Raw genomic sequence first — 15,216 nt, forward strand, 5'->3', positions numbered from 1 at the left:
TCGGAGCTCTTCTGTGTGTTTCCTGAATGGGGCTGCCTGTGAAGCTGGTTGACCAATGGCGTAACTATGGGTAAGCAGAGGCTACTGTTGCTTAGGGGTCCCGACACTGACACCTGGTTGGCCCCCTATCCTATTGTGGACTAGGATGTCTCTTTGCAGATATAATTGTGCAAAAATCCCCCTTAAACCCACCTGATACTGAAGTAAATAACCACAATGGACAGTATTTATACTGCAACACATGGCAGATTTCAACATGATGGTGAGCCGTTTAAACACGACACCAATAGCAAAGCAGACAGTGGTACTTTTAATTACTATGTTAAAAATTGTGTATAGTTCATTAGACGGTTGGTAAAAAAATATTCATATAATATGTTTCAAACCAGAATAAAGATCTTAAAAGAACAATGTATTTGAGTATTTTATTTTTTACAATAGGACTTAGAATTATGGGTAATCTAGATTAAAACCATTACCGTTATGTACAATGTGTTAGCGACGATGGATACCAAAAAGAGGTACTTAAGCGGATTCCAGAAAAGAAAAAGCAAAGAGCTGCTGGAAGAACGGAAAAAACTTCCCAAAATAAACACGTTCTTTCAAAGAACCGCAGAGGTAGAGGTGGACGCTGCTGCTGCAGTGAATAAAGATCAAGACGTGAAGATGAGGACAAAGGTAGCCCAATAAGACTTATTTTAAAGCAGAATATACTAAAGTATATCCATGTCTAGCAAAGGTAAAGAATGATGAAATGATAAAGTGAGTATGTATGGGGCACATTTTAGGTTGGTTGTCTATTGTACTTCATATGGGGCCCACCCAGATATTGTTGCTTACGGGTCTATTGTTGTGCCGTAACGCCACTGTGGTTGACAGTTGCCTTTTGTATCTATGCTTCCTTTTCTATGTCTGCTTCTGTCTCTTTGAACCCCAGTCAGTGTGAGCGGCCATCTGCTGAGGCCGACTGGGCTTCAAGGCGACAGAAGCAGACATAGAAAAAGAAGCATAGATACAAAAGGCAACAGTCAACCAGCTCCACAGGCGGCCCCCATGCTGTCTAATAACTCTACCGATCGGGAGCATATATATAGTAAAGAGAATTGGTCCTAGCACTGATCCCTGTGGTACTCCAGAGGTAACCTTTCAGCATGAGGAAGATTTATCGTTAACATGAACAAACTGAAATCGATCAGATATATAAGATTTAAACCAGTCTAAAGCTGTTCGTTTAATTCCTACAAACTATTCAAGTCTTTTTAAAAGAATATTATGATCAACTTTTATCATTTCTAATGTCCTGCTGTATTTTGCACAATATTTATTTATTTGCACTGCACTGAACTTTTCCATATTAATGCCTTTTGCACCATGAATTTAAAAACTTTAAAATGTTCTCTTTTTTTTCTCCAACATTGTGTATATTCTGATCACTGCTGCATTTTATATTTGTGATGTTTATCTACTCCAACTGTAATATCATTACACTTGAAAAGCTGTATGGAGCAAATTTTCCTTTTGTATACTCTGCGCATTCAAAATGTTAAAGAAAGTTTGTCTACGTCTATGAGTTGTATGTTGCCATTTTTTTGGTCAGGGACAAACCACTTGGAAAACAAGTGCATGGTTTCAAATAGTCTTAATTTATAAAAAAAAAAAAAAAAAAAAAGCTGATAAAGTGACAGGGATCAGCCAACCAAAGAACACAATAACAAACTGATCTAACAAACAAAACATGAGGGGAACATAAATACAGATCAGACCACTGCTGATATACAAGGAGCTACATGACTGATTAACATACAAACTCAATTAGCAAAAAAAATACTGGAGTGCAAGAATACTGCTAAGTACTTTAAAAAAAGTAAACAAATACTATTTTACCAGAACTAGCCGTCCAAAATAAGAACAGCTAAACTATAATATCTGTAGTTAATTATTATAACTTCAGGTGTGTGTGGAGTAGTCTCAGAAAAAGAGGACATCCTTTTCTTAAGGAGCAAAGTTCACTAGTGAGTAATGAGGTTTAATCCTAAACTGAGTTTCTGTTTGAATGTGAATAATGTCTGTGTTTACATGAACAACAGAACATTTTGGACAAACTGTTTAGCTTCTCTAATTTCTGATAACTAATAATACTTAAAGGTGAATGACATTTATAATAAAATATTTTAAAAGACAATAGAGGACGTTTTAATTAGGTTTAGGATTTTATAAAAAAAAAAAAAAAACCTGCAGATTTTACAAAAAAGAATCAAGTGAAATAAGATATGAAATTATTAGTGGTAAGAAATGCTTAAAGAAAAAATTATTTGTTCCTGTAACTAAATAATTAGTACAGTAATATTAAAAATTTTTTGTTGTTTTTTTTTTTAAAAAGCTGATGGGCAGACGAGCTCCTTCAGCAGAAGACTCCTCCTACCCAGATGCACCACAGAGCGCCACAGGAAATCATTCCTGCCTGTGGTCATTAACCTCTATAACGCCTCCCTCAAGTGATTCAGACCCCCCCCCCCCCCCCCCCATAATTGACATTATGCACTATTTTTGCACACCACGTATCACTTTACTTGGATTTATCACTTTAGTTGGATGTTCACTTTATTTGGATTTAGTTTTTACATATGCATAGATATACGTACATATATATATATATATATATATATATATATATATATATATATATATATATATATATATATATATATACAGAAGAGCTATATGTGTATATATTTTTATCTATTTTTATTCTTATTTTTTATCTTTATCATATTGTGTAGTTGGCTGTGTGTATATAAATAAATAAAACTGTAACTGGAGCGTGTAACAAAAGTAATTTCCCTCTGGGATTATTAAAGTATTTCTGATTCTGATTCTGAACATTTATTTATAACATATTTCAGTAGCTAAACTACTCCAAGCATTGTCTTTATGTCTGGGGAGATAATGCATGGTGTGAAACGAAAACATGGATTATGGACAGAAATGTTGGATGAGTTCAGCCGATGGGTGATAAAGCTGTGTATGTGATGGTGAAATATTTTAGTATTTTAAATAAAAAAAGAAGGGTCAATTTAATCTGCATATGTTCCCAAAAAAAGTTAGAAAACGATCCACTGGACTTTGGTTCCATGTTTAAAGATGTTTCTCTTCCCATCCAGGAAGATTTTTCAATTGAAAAGTTCCAGTTTTTTATACAGTAGACCAACAAAGCCTTGTTTTTGCAAATAGAAACAGACGAACGGGTCCAACCCTTTGGAATGGAGGTCGTTTGGCTTCTTTGTTAGCCTGCAAGGCCCCATACCTGTCTATGTCTCTGAAAGGGGGGTCATTAAAGGGAACTGTAGGCCTGGCTGAATAGGCCCCTGAACAGAAGGACCTCAGGTCTGACCTTTAATAGTTTTTTTTTTTTAGTAAATGACTAAAAGGATACGTTTTGCTTATGCAACCGGCGCTGTTTGACTGATTGACAGGCTAAAGTCTCAGATCTTTTGCAGTGAATTTTCCAATTCATGAGGAAATATGGAGGCGAAAGAAAGGTTTCATCCTGTTGGGATCATTTTCATATTAGTTTGAATTTCCTCGAGTCATCCTGTTGCTCTCAGTTATAACCCAGGTTATCTAGAATTTAATTAAACTGAAACTGACATTTAGTGTACCGGATTCACTGTACTTATGTTGTTGTTTTTTTAATGCAATCATCCTCATTCACTTGTTCACCCAGATTAGAGTAAATAACCCAAGTTATTTATGGACCGCATCTAAAACTATCAAACATATTTTCATATAAACAAGGATATCTAATAATGCAATGTAACATAGAATGGCTTAAATTATAGTATCAGCAGGTCATCAAGTGTTAGAGTCAAAAAGGCTGCATGTAGGGACTTTAAAGGTCCAGCAGGTGGCAGCATTGAGTGACAAAGTATCTTTTAAAAAACAAAGTGAGCACAAAAAAGTAAGGAAATAGCAACACCACAAATCTGTAAAAGGCATAGTAGAGGCAGATTTCAAAATGGAAATATAAGACAACATTGATGAGGAACAAAATCAAAAATAAAAAAAAGAATAAATAAATGATAATAATGAAGCAATAATTTAAAAAAGCAACAAGGGGATTCATGTTAGGTTTGATGAACATTTGGTGGGCAATCCCATCAGTATTTCAGTCAGGTATTGCTATGATTCGACACCTTTAAGAGATTTCAAATATAATTTGAATTCAGATAAAAAATGTAAAAGACTGGGGAAGACCTTAACACTCTTTATTTACGAATGAAGAATTTTGCTAAACACAAAATGAGGTTAATGCAGATTTCTATTGTTTTGCTTTTCAACATTATTTCAATAGTTACTACATCTTTAGAGATAGATTCAGGAAGTGCACATTTTAATTTGATCCATTTTTTAAGGCGTTCCAACATGTTTTGGTTTGATTGCATTTATAAAAGACATGGTCAATCGTCTTACATCACTTTCACAGAATGAGCATTTATTGTCATCAATATTAAAACCAATTCTTAGTAGTTCTTTTGTGGGGTAAATTACATTTAAAATCTTAAAGTGAGTAGTTTCTTTAGCTTTTGCTTGTATGGGGAGTTTTAGATAAAAAGTGATCACTGTTTTCATAGATTTCTTTCTCCAATTTGCAAAGAATGTTATTTTTGGTTATTTTCTCAGATTATTTCAATGCAGTCTCAATACAGTTTGGAAATGTGTCGAAACGCTTCATGGCGCCTCATCAACCATCACTAGAATGACCAGAAATTAAAGAGTTATGACCCCTTTTCCTCATTGTTGGTGAATGGATTCCTATCAGCATATTGAACATAAAGTATTTTAGATGAATGTCTGTGATGGCTCTCATGAGATCTTCCTTGGATTATGGGTGTATAGCATATATGGCAGCTGCTTACTGTCATTTGAAAAAAACTCAATAGTGAACAAACACAAGGGTTACGAATATGTTGTGGAGCTTTCGGATCATCTCATTTAGTTGCTTTACAAGTTGAAACTGGTGAGCTTTAAGATTAAGAAGATTGAAGCTAATGTATATGTATTGGGTAAACCTACAGGGCCATAATTATGATAATCTAACTAAGGCTGTGCTACAGGACTGATGGGAACATCATAAATCTGATTAGAATGGCTTTGGATGGATTGGAGACATAAAATCTCACAATCTTTTATCGGTTCGGCTTTACGGTTCCACAGTCACCAATTCCACCATGGTTATTTATCACACCAGAAGTTGATCTGCAATTTGGGGAACTTATTAAAAAGGGAAAGACTCCAGGATGGATTATAGTTAATAACTATTTTGGAAGATTTAAAGATAATGTAATTACATGTACAGATGGATCTAAAGATCCAAATAGTGGCAGAACAGGAGCAGCTGCGAAGTCAATAATATTGATTTTATGTACACATCTTGATTTTATGTATACACATGCATATTTTTATCCTGTGCGGGCAGTGCTTTTATTTTATTTTATTAACTTTTATTTATTTTAGTTATTTTATCCTTTTGTGCAGCACTTAGGACACCTTGTGTTTATTTAAACCGTGCTATATAAATAAAGTGGATTGGATCCCACACCATAAGCTGTGATTAAAAGGAAAACAACCGATCATCTAGCAGTTTTTATAGTTGAATTAATTGCCATTATGTTAGCTTTAGAATGGTTAGTTGATAAAAATGATAAGAATGTTTTGTCTGGATTCCTGCTCATGTAGGCATAGAAGGAAATGAAGAAGAAGATATATTCGCTAAACAGCCCTTAGAATCAGATATCTTTAACTTAAGTATTCATTTAAGCAAAAGTGAGAGTAAATCTATAATTCAGAATAAAATCTGTAAGGTTTGGCAGGAACTATGGGATAATCATATCACTGGTAGAGAGCTATAAAAAAGTTCAAAAGACTGTGGGGGTAATATTAGTACGAATGGAAGGAGAAAGAAGAGGCAGTCATATCTCCACTTAGAATTGGTGCTACTGGACTTAAAAGTTCTCTTTCAGAATAGAGAAAGATGAAACAGGGACTTATAATGACTGTAATCAGATGGAAACAGCGGAACATGTATTATTAGAATCTAATAAGTATTAACATAAAAGGTAAGAAAAAAAATTTAAATAAACAAAGAGATAAATAAAATAAACAAATAAATAAAATAAACTTAAAATAATAATAGGTAGATGTTTACACTGAGTTTACGGTCATTTACAAAAGTGTATAATTTTATACAATTTTTCTTCTTCATAAATTTAAGTGATTGAAAATACAAACAAAGTTCTTTAAGAAAAACGTTGATGCCTGGCTTTGTCCTCATGTATTTGTTTTTGTGAATGAAAAATTTATAGGTATGTATTATTAACTGCCCTCTGACATCTTTGATGACCTCACTGCAGTCTGGTAGGTGGCGGTAATGCACCTTAAGTTGGTTACCACCCACCAATAAAATACATTAGAAGAAGAATGTTTGTGATTACTGATCAGCAGGGGGCGCTCACCACCTACCACCGGAAGTAGTAGAAGAAGAACAAACTAAACAAACTAATGTCCATAAAGTCTAGTTTCTCTGACATTTTAGTGTCTCTTAGCTGCAGCTTGAGGGCGGATGTCTGTGTAACAACTGAAGGGTCGCTGCGTGAAAGAGCAAGAGGACCGGAAGACAGAAGGTAACATCCGGTCCCACCTTGAAATGTTTCCTCTTAAATAAAACGCCTGGAAGCAGCTCATCAACGCCGAGCATCACATTAGTTTCCAGACATTATGCTTAATAATGTGTCCTTTAAACTATAAAGAAAAGATAGCAGGCTGTAGCTAATGCTAATGTTAGCTGCACCATCCAGGACCAAATCAGCAGCTGCTGTTCCTCAAACATTTCAGCCTTTGACCCAAAAATAACCAAAAACACACCGCTGAGCACAAAACTCTACTTATTAACACAAATAAAGGGAAGAGATGATGACTTTATGGAATAGAAAATCTCTTTATTGTCCCACAATTGGAAAATTTACAGCAGCAAAAAGATAAAAGAAAAAAATGGTCGCATAAATATGGATTTTAGAAAAATGTATAAGAATAACATAATAGTGGAGAGTTAAAAGATAAACAATAAAATACTGTCCTGTAAAGTGTTTTAACAATATAAAACTGTGCACCTGGAGAACAAATAACCAATATCCAGCTATGGACATTTTTACATTAATGGTTATTTGAAACTAGCAGCAACATCAGAGATGTGCAAAATGACAGCAGCATCTAATTTAACTGACTAAGATAGAAACTGTGCAGAATCAGCATGAATGGAACAATTTATCGAGGTTGTTGGCAACAGTGGTGGTTCTAGAGTCTTCCAGCTGCTGGGAGGAAGGATCTGTGATAACGCTCCCTGGTGCATTTAGGGTGCAGCAGTCTGTCCCTGAAGGAGCTGTCCAGTTCAGCACCAGAGATGTTAAAGGAGAAGTCTGGTCAGCGAGGAATAATCAATGGATCATTATTTATACCCAGAACTAATACAATATAGCATTAATCAGAAAAAATATAAAAATAATAATTTTCGTTGTGATCACTGAGGGGCCATTTCTGCCCAAATATAGTAACCCCTCCCCCCTGCCATCTTCCGGCAGTGACATCATGGTGCGGTAAGCCTAGCGCCATTCTCCCTGCTTTACAAGCAAATCAATGGGAACTACTAGACACATCTGCAATCAACAACAATTATTGAAGATTTCCAGAGGACTTCACCATTGAAATTCACCAGAGCTATAGTGAAACTGACAATGCCCACGTGCATGGCAGCTGGATGCTGGAATACATCGGGTAAAAGTGATAAAAGTTATTCCACCTTTCTGATTCCTGATCCTCCACAGACGGGTTGGTCGTTGGATCGCCAACTTGAAGAGGGAGGATTTGCCATCGAACTTCTGGTCAGAGAAAAAACACGTAATATGTAGCCAACATTTGGAAGAAGAATGTTTTCAAGATGACTTGGATAATAGCGCGTTGTGACAAACACCAGATACAGCATTGGGACTTGATCAACAGCCGATACCACACCGTGACGTCACAAACCAGTAGGTGGCAGTAGTGTTCTTTGACAAACATGGATGCCTCCAGTAAAGCACATTCAATTGAAAATCACTCTGAATTAAAAACACTGATCATTTATTGAACAGTATGTAATAATTTCATATTTAAAGTACTTTCAGAAGTTTGAATTCTGAATATGAGCGGACTTTTCCTTTAATTTAGTTAGGATCTGTCTGTTTCCCACCTCCTGCACTGAGTCCAGATGGGAATCCAATCACAGCTGGCCTTCCTGATCAGCTGATCCAGCCGCTTCCTCTCAGCTACAGATAAGCCACCGCTCCAACAGACAGCTCCATAGAAGATGGCTGATGCCACAACAGAGTCATATGAGGTCTTTAGGAGCGCCCCCTCAGTCTCCTCAGCAGGAAGAGTCTGCTCTGACCTTTCTGATCCAGAGCCTCAGTGTTGGGAGTCCAGTTGTTATTCAGGTGAACACCTCAGCACTTAGAAGAGTCTTCTACATCAATGTCCGTTCCCTGGATGTTCACCAGTGTCAGTGGAGTGGATCTGCTTCTGCTAAAGTCCACCAGTAGCTTAGTAGATTTATAACTTTTATTTTCGAATATGAAATGTCATTATTTATTTTAAGTACTATTTAATGAGTTCATTAATTACCTAATTGTTAATTGCATTATTTAGTGGGATATTTAATAATTGTTTTAGATAAATAAATGTTAAATCTTGTTATCTAAATTTTTCCAGGACATTCATATTGATGTATTTCCTGTTATATTTTCATTGTTCCTTAGGAATCCCAAACCCAGCGTGTGTGAAGCCAGGGCCAACGGGTGGACCTTGATCTCCATCCATCTGGACCAACCAAGAATACGGTGATCATCATGAAGTACTACGAACTGTGTCCTCACTGTGTCTACGCAGCCATCACCATGTAATGTCAGTAAAGCCCAGTGGAGCTTCCGATCCGATCCCGATGTTGACCTGATACAATCTGACACTTTTAATACTTATTTATTAGTGTGGGATTAATATTTGGTTTGATCAACTGGTTTCACTCAGAAAATCAGCAGGTAAGAGAAGGACTGACCCACTGATTATGAACTAACAGATTTAGATGAATGCAATGAGTAAAAGTGACCAACGTGTCCCCAGGTGACCCCCGCTGACGCACCGATGACCTCATCCAACAGCAAGTTCTCTGCCGTCACAGGAAGTTCTCGAAAGGTCGCAGACAATGCGGCCGACTGGCACAACCTGATGGTGAGGTGGGACAAGCTGAACGGCCGTGGATTCCAGCTGGCAACAAACATCGTCAACATGAGGAGGTGATTTCTCTGCCTTCCAACAGAAAGGCTGGTTCCGGTCAGAGTCTCCCTCCTGCTCATGTGACCCTAAATTAGACCCTTTCCAAGGTCATCTTAGATGCAGCAGGGGGCGTTTTACAGGGAAAAAGTTGGACATTTAAAATCTCAAAACAAGATAAATGATCTGAAACTTCTAAATTTAGATTAGTTTCTGGAGCTTTTTGGTTCAAACCTGTTTGTTTTTCATTTAGTGACAGAAACCTTCCTGAGCGGAAAGCAGCTTCACCTCCTTAGCTTCAACCAGGGACCAACATTTTCCACGGAATCGGCCCCATGAGCAAACCTGGGGCCATCTTGGGGCTGGTCACGTGGTGGTTGCATGGTCATGTGACAATGATGGAGCAAAGGATTGTGGGTGTTTAATGTGGGCGCTTCCTGGTAATATTCCTCAAGTAGAAGTACCGTAAATTCCAGACTATAGAGCGCACCTGATTACAAGCCGCACGCTCTAATTTTAGAAAGAAAATCAATTTTGTGCTTTTCTAAGCCGCACCAGATTTTAAGCCGCAGGTTTCCCACATTGTATGAGGTATTTACAAATAAAGAGCATTTTTTTAACGTTTGATTTAATCCGTATGATAAAACAAACAAATACGGTACATATTATGAATGCTTTTTTTTTCAAACTACCTGTAACACATTTAAATATACGTTATTTGTCGTAACACGCAAATAACGCTGCAAATACTGGTACTTTTAATTAAACAACGCACAGAACATTGCAGCTGACCAGGAAAAGTCATTAATCACTTTCTTCTTCCTCCTGCGCACTAAAACCCTCAAAGTCCTCTTCCTCGGTGTCCGAATGGAACAGCTTCAAGATGCTGTCACTGACTTCAGTCTCATCCTAGTCAACTCTCACTTGAGCACTCACGGTCCTCTTCATCCCGCAGCAGCCCAGCCTTCCGAAACCCGCCGGTGATACTGGATGTTTTCACACTCATCAATTTTATTGGTCTGTTTTTCGCGGCATGAAAAAAAAACATGTATTAGGTTCTCCTGGAAGTGAGTTGAAGGTTTGAAACCCCCTCAGATCGTCTGTAAATCTGAGATGTTGGGAGATCTAACCCAGAGATTGTCCTCAGTCCTACTGAGCTCATCAAATGTTTCCCTCCCCAGATCTCAGACTGACCGTCGGCCTCCGGATGACGTCCCTTCAGCTTCCACATCTCAGTCGTTCCCTCCAGCGGTGCAGCAGCACACAGCCGCAGCAGCAGACCTCCAGGAAGAATGCTCCAAAATACAGGCTGTGGTGGACCAGATGGTGATGCTTCCTTTAGCTCTAACCGCCTCTGATATGGAAGAAATAAGACGCTCTGTGAAAAGTTATTTCCTCCCTGCAGATTTACTGAAATAAGTCGAATCAAACATAGATCAGTGTCAGATAAAGAAACTCTGGGTAAATTTCATTCCCGTGGGGAAGGATCTGACCAAACCTGACCTGTAAAATAACCTTATAGATGGCCAGTTAGCGGTTTAAAGGTCTATCCCTTTTCCAAAGAGTTTTGCTTTCTGAGGGAGCACCATGGCTGTGACAGGCGCAGCACGGTGCTGAGACCTGCTGATGTTTGCTATATGGGAAGACTGGATGCTGAAGGAAGACATATGGCAGCAGCTGGGAGGAAGGAGGCCTCCCTGTGTTCACACAGCGGCAGCAGAGGAGAGAAATGTAGAAATGCGTTAAACAGCTTCTACCCACATTTAAAATGAACTACGGCTAAACTAGTAACGGTTTATTTCTATGGCAGCCGTCACTGGAAGGAATACAGAGAAATAAATGAATTTACAGTCGATGCAATAACTTAAGCTCTTAAGCTGAAACACAACCCATCCGACGACACGAAGTAGGCCAAAGATCTCAGACAGAAAACCACATCAGGCTCCAGTGTTTAGAGACTCAGGGGAAAAACCTTTTGGACGCGTCTGTTCGAGCTGGTCCTAAACTAACATCCTCCTTCAGAGGAACCTACAGTTGCACATGGTAGAAGTAGTGTTATGATCTGGGCTGCTCTACTGCTTCATGACCGATGGAAGTTAGCCTCCGCCTGGGATCCAGGCTGAAGCTGGAGCTCCATTGGATGGACCGTGGTACGAATATCAGCAGCTAGTCGGCTTGTGGACGGCTCGGAGAACCAGACGAGTTGCTTTTTTTAATCCTCTTTTGTACTATATAGACTCTTGTTATATTATCTGTTTTATTTTTACTCATAAGCATCTTGCTTTAACTCTTTGTACTCTATATAAGCTACTGGAACCAGAATTTCCCTGAAGGAGTAATCCCAAGGGATAAATAAAGTTGAGTCTGAGTCTAATGGTCCACTACTAAGCTAACCGCACCATAAATTGACGCAGAGTGGGCCAAGGCTGCTCCTCAGTGAAGAACATTACTGATGATCATTAGAGTTTAATGGAAACTCCCCCAGAGCATTAATACTGACTCTGGTCATCCAGACCTCCAACCTGAAGACGTCTGTAGGGGCCACACTGATGTGATTATTTGTCCAGGTGGTCGTCGTGGAGAAGATGGAGCGCCTGACGGCCGTTCAGAAGGGACTCCAGGATCTGGAGGAGTTTCAGTTTGGTCCTGAAGGCAGAGCGTCGCCTCTCTGTCACAGCTGGAGGACTAGAGAGTTCGGTCAGTCCGCCTGTATTTCTGTTTGCTTCATCCACATGCAGAGGATTAGTAATATTTTGTTGTTAAAGTCAAATATATGTTTTATATATATATATATATATATATATATATATATATATACATATATATATATATATATATATATATATATATATATATATATATATATGTATATATATATATATATATATATGTATATATACATGTGTATATATATATATGTATATGTATATATATATATATATATATATATATATATATATATATATATATATGTATATGTATATATACATGTATATGTATATATATATATATATATGTATATGTATATATACATGTATATATATATATATGTATATATATATATATGTATATGTATATATACATGTATATATATATATATATATATATATGTATATGTATATATATGTATATATATATATATATGTATATGTATATATATGTATATATATATATATATATATGTATATGTATATATATGTATGTATATATATATATATATATATATATATATATATATATATATATATGATGATTTTAATCTTAAATAGGTAGTATTTCTAGTTTTTGTAGAGATTGGTTTTAGATATTTCTGTCCGTAAATTAATCCTCCAGTTTTCCACATTTATGGAAACGAGCATTTTTAAATTCTCTGTTTTAATAATGGCTGATTGGAGTTTTCTTCCTCTCCAGATGTTCAGGTAGGAAGTTTTTATTAGGCATGTTGTGACAGTTGGAGCAGACACCTCATTGGACGCTGGCCTACGTGCCCAAAGGGCGGCCATCTTGGATCAGACCACAGTTCAGACAGCTGCTGTCAGAATGAATAGGAGGCGCCTTAGATCTCATTTTAATTACATGAAAGACGAGTCAGAGTTAATATTACAATAATCTCTTCCATGTCACAATCCCTTAAAAGACCAAACAAACTAACATTACCTTTCCCTTAGATTACACAGATTTATTCAGATTAAAAACTATTTAAACTGAACCTAAACTGGATGAGATACATTATATATTTTTCAATCAAATATTAAAGTTTTACGTTATAGGGTCATGTTTTACAAATATATATATATTTATATAGTATATTATGATTGTTATTCAGCATTTTAAAGATTGTTTTGTGATTTACAAAAGAGAGTAGTTATTTTGTTTTAAAAAAAATAATTTTACGTTAATTTTTATTTATTTTCTGTTATTGTCAAGACTTTTTGTCAAATCATATTGAATGGTAAATTTGTTGTCCAACTAAAGCCTTTTTGTCCAAAACTCTTTTATAAACTGTTTTTTTTCTGTCATTATTTTTGTATATGTGAACATTTGTTCTTTAATCTCATAATGTGTGACATATATAATATATTTATGAGATATGCAGATGAGATCTAAGGCGTTTCCTTTTCCTATACAGCAGCTTTCTGAACTTTGGTCTAATCCAAGATGGCCGCCCTCTAGGCAAGTCGGCCTCGCTGCTGACGGCGTCCAATGAAGCGTCTACATATATAATGTCTAATGAGCAAACGGCTGTAAGAGCCCCTCAGCTAGCAGGTATTAGCGCAGCGCAGGCGGGCCCATCTGATTGGCGGATCCAGCTTCCTGCCAGCTGATTGGCTGTCTGTCGTTTCAGTGGATTCTGCTCAGGTTCTGTTGGCCGCCTTCAGTCAGGAGCTGAAGTTGAAGCAGGTGGTTCTGCAGGAGCTGGCCCACACCGCGTCCGCCGACCTGCAGCTGGTCTACCTGTCCTGTTGGCTCCACCAGCCCTACATCCCCCCCCAGAGCAGGCTGACTCTGGAGGCGCTGCTGCTGGAGACGGGGCACCGCCCACTCTGAGGCCCCACATCACTGGGACCAGCATCTTTTACTGGGATGTCTGAATATGGAAATAAAACTGAAACTGCTGCAATAAATAAATGTTTTCACCTTTAGATGGTTTCATTATTCGTTTCTTTAGGGGCGGGGCTTCGATTTATCACTGTGTGGCTTTCAGTAGGATTTTTCTGAATGTTCAGACTTATGAGGACATTCTGGACTTCCTTACATCTAGGCCCTTATACATCTATCAGGGACCAGAAGCACTAAACAACAGGAGCAAACAGGAACTTTAAACCTGCAATAGCATCTAAGAGCTCCGCCCCCTCCTCAGAAGCGTTCTTTATATTCTGATCGAGCTCCTCAGTGATGAGATTCACTCAGTTTACATTTGATCCACTTATTAAAATCATCCCAGGTCAAAGATGGCATCCTGCATGCCTAGACCCCTCCCCCAGCACAGACTCATAGCTATCTGAATGAGCCTATTGTCCCGATAAGAATTAAAGCTGAAGTCTGTAAGTTTTTAAAAATTACTTTTTTGTCATATTGGCTAAAACTGTCCCTATGCCCAGACAGCAGTACATGTGATATGTAACCTGTGAAAAAAACTGCTTCAATTGGTCCCACATACTGCCTGTATTTCAATCTGGAAAGAATAATTCGGGACGAGTCAAAACAACCAATCACAGCCAGAGGAGCGTCTGATGGAGTGTCAATCACAGCTCCCCCCCCCTCACCGCTTAACCTGCCGCAGCGCCCGGCTGCCGCAGTCAGGAGGACGCGCGTGGAAGTCATGGCGGAGCGACAGCCACCAGCGAAAGAGAAACTGCCCTTACTGCCCCTGCCGACAACTGCTTACACGGCTTATATCTAGCTGCTTGGAGGTGAGTGTTATCGCTCTTACCGGTTCACACTCCATGCCGCGTACGCTGCTTGGACGCTTCTGGTCGCATGTGGTAGCCGCGCAGGTGCTGTGAGAGGGGTGGGGCATGAGTGAAGCAGAGAGGGTGGGGGAGTGGCGTGAAACCTGTTTTTCTTCAAATTTTCAGTCGAAGTCTGCTCTCTTCTCAATGTTACAGACTGCAGCTTTAAAATTGATGGATTACAGTCATTTGCTGAGATTGAAAGACTGATAAAACATTGGGAAGATGAAGATCCTGAAGCTGCTGGAAGGATTGATCCCGTCTGACTGGGCTGAACCAACCTTTATCAGCTGTAAAATTCATTTCAAACATTAAAAACTTAAATATCTTTGCCTCATAGATTCAAATTTCCTGTCATGTTAATGATTATGACTCTTAAATTAGAACATCTGTATCCAGCTGTTCT

At 38.0% G+C, this 15,216-nt stretch overlaps 1 protein-coding gene across 2 annotated transcripts; it reads left to right on the forward strand.

Moving 5' to 3' along the window:
• The first annotated feature begins 6,506 nt into the window (after positions 1-6,506).
• On the forward strand, positions 6,507-14,000 carry LOC119793654 (cyclin-dependent kinase 2 interacting protein). Of its 2 annotated transcripts, XM_038300863.1 has the most exons (7): positions 6,507-6,680; positions 8,847-8,991; positions 9,074-9,125; positions 9,208-9,380; positions 10,539-10,683; positions 11,925-12,054; positions 13,703-14,000. In XM_038300863.1, exons 4-7 carry the CDS (start codon positions 9,229-9,231, stop codon positions 13,903-13,905), a joined length of 630 nt encoding a protein of 209 aa, XP_038156791.1. In that variant the 5' UTR covers positions 6,507-6,680; positions 8,847-8,991; positions 9,074-9,125; positions 9,208-9,228; the 3' UTR covers positions 13,906-14,000. The 2 variants fall into 2 exon arrangements, with proteins under 2 accessions (XP_038156791.1, XP_038156790.1); XM_038300862.1 differs by having other exon boundaries at positions 8,847-9,125.
• Positions 14,001-15,216: the final 1,216 nt, after the last annotated feature.

Source organism: Cyprinodon tularosa, unplaced genomic scaffold, assembly GCF_016077235.1.
Source record: "Cyprinodon tularosa strain WSP-4 unplaced genomic scaffold, ASM1607723v1 ctg459, whole genome shotgun sequence".
Lineage (NCBI taxonomy): Eukaryota > Metazoa > Chordata > Actinopteri > Cyprinodontiformes > Cyprinodontidae > Cyprinodon > Cyprinodon tularosa.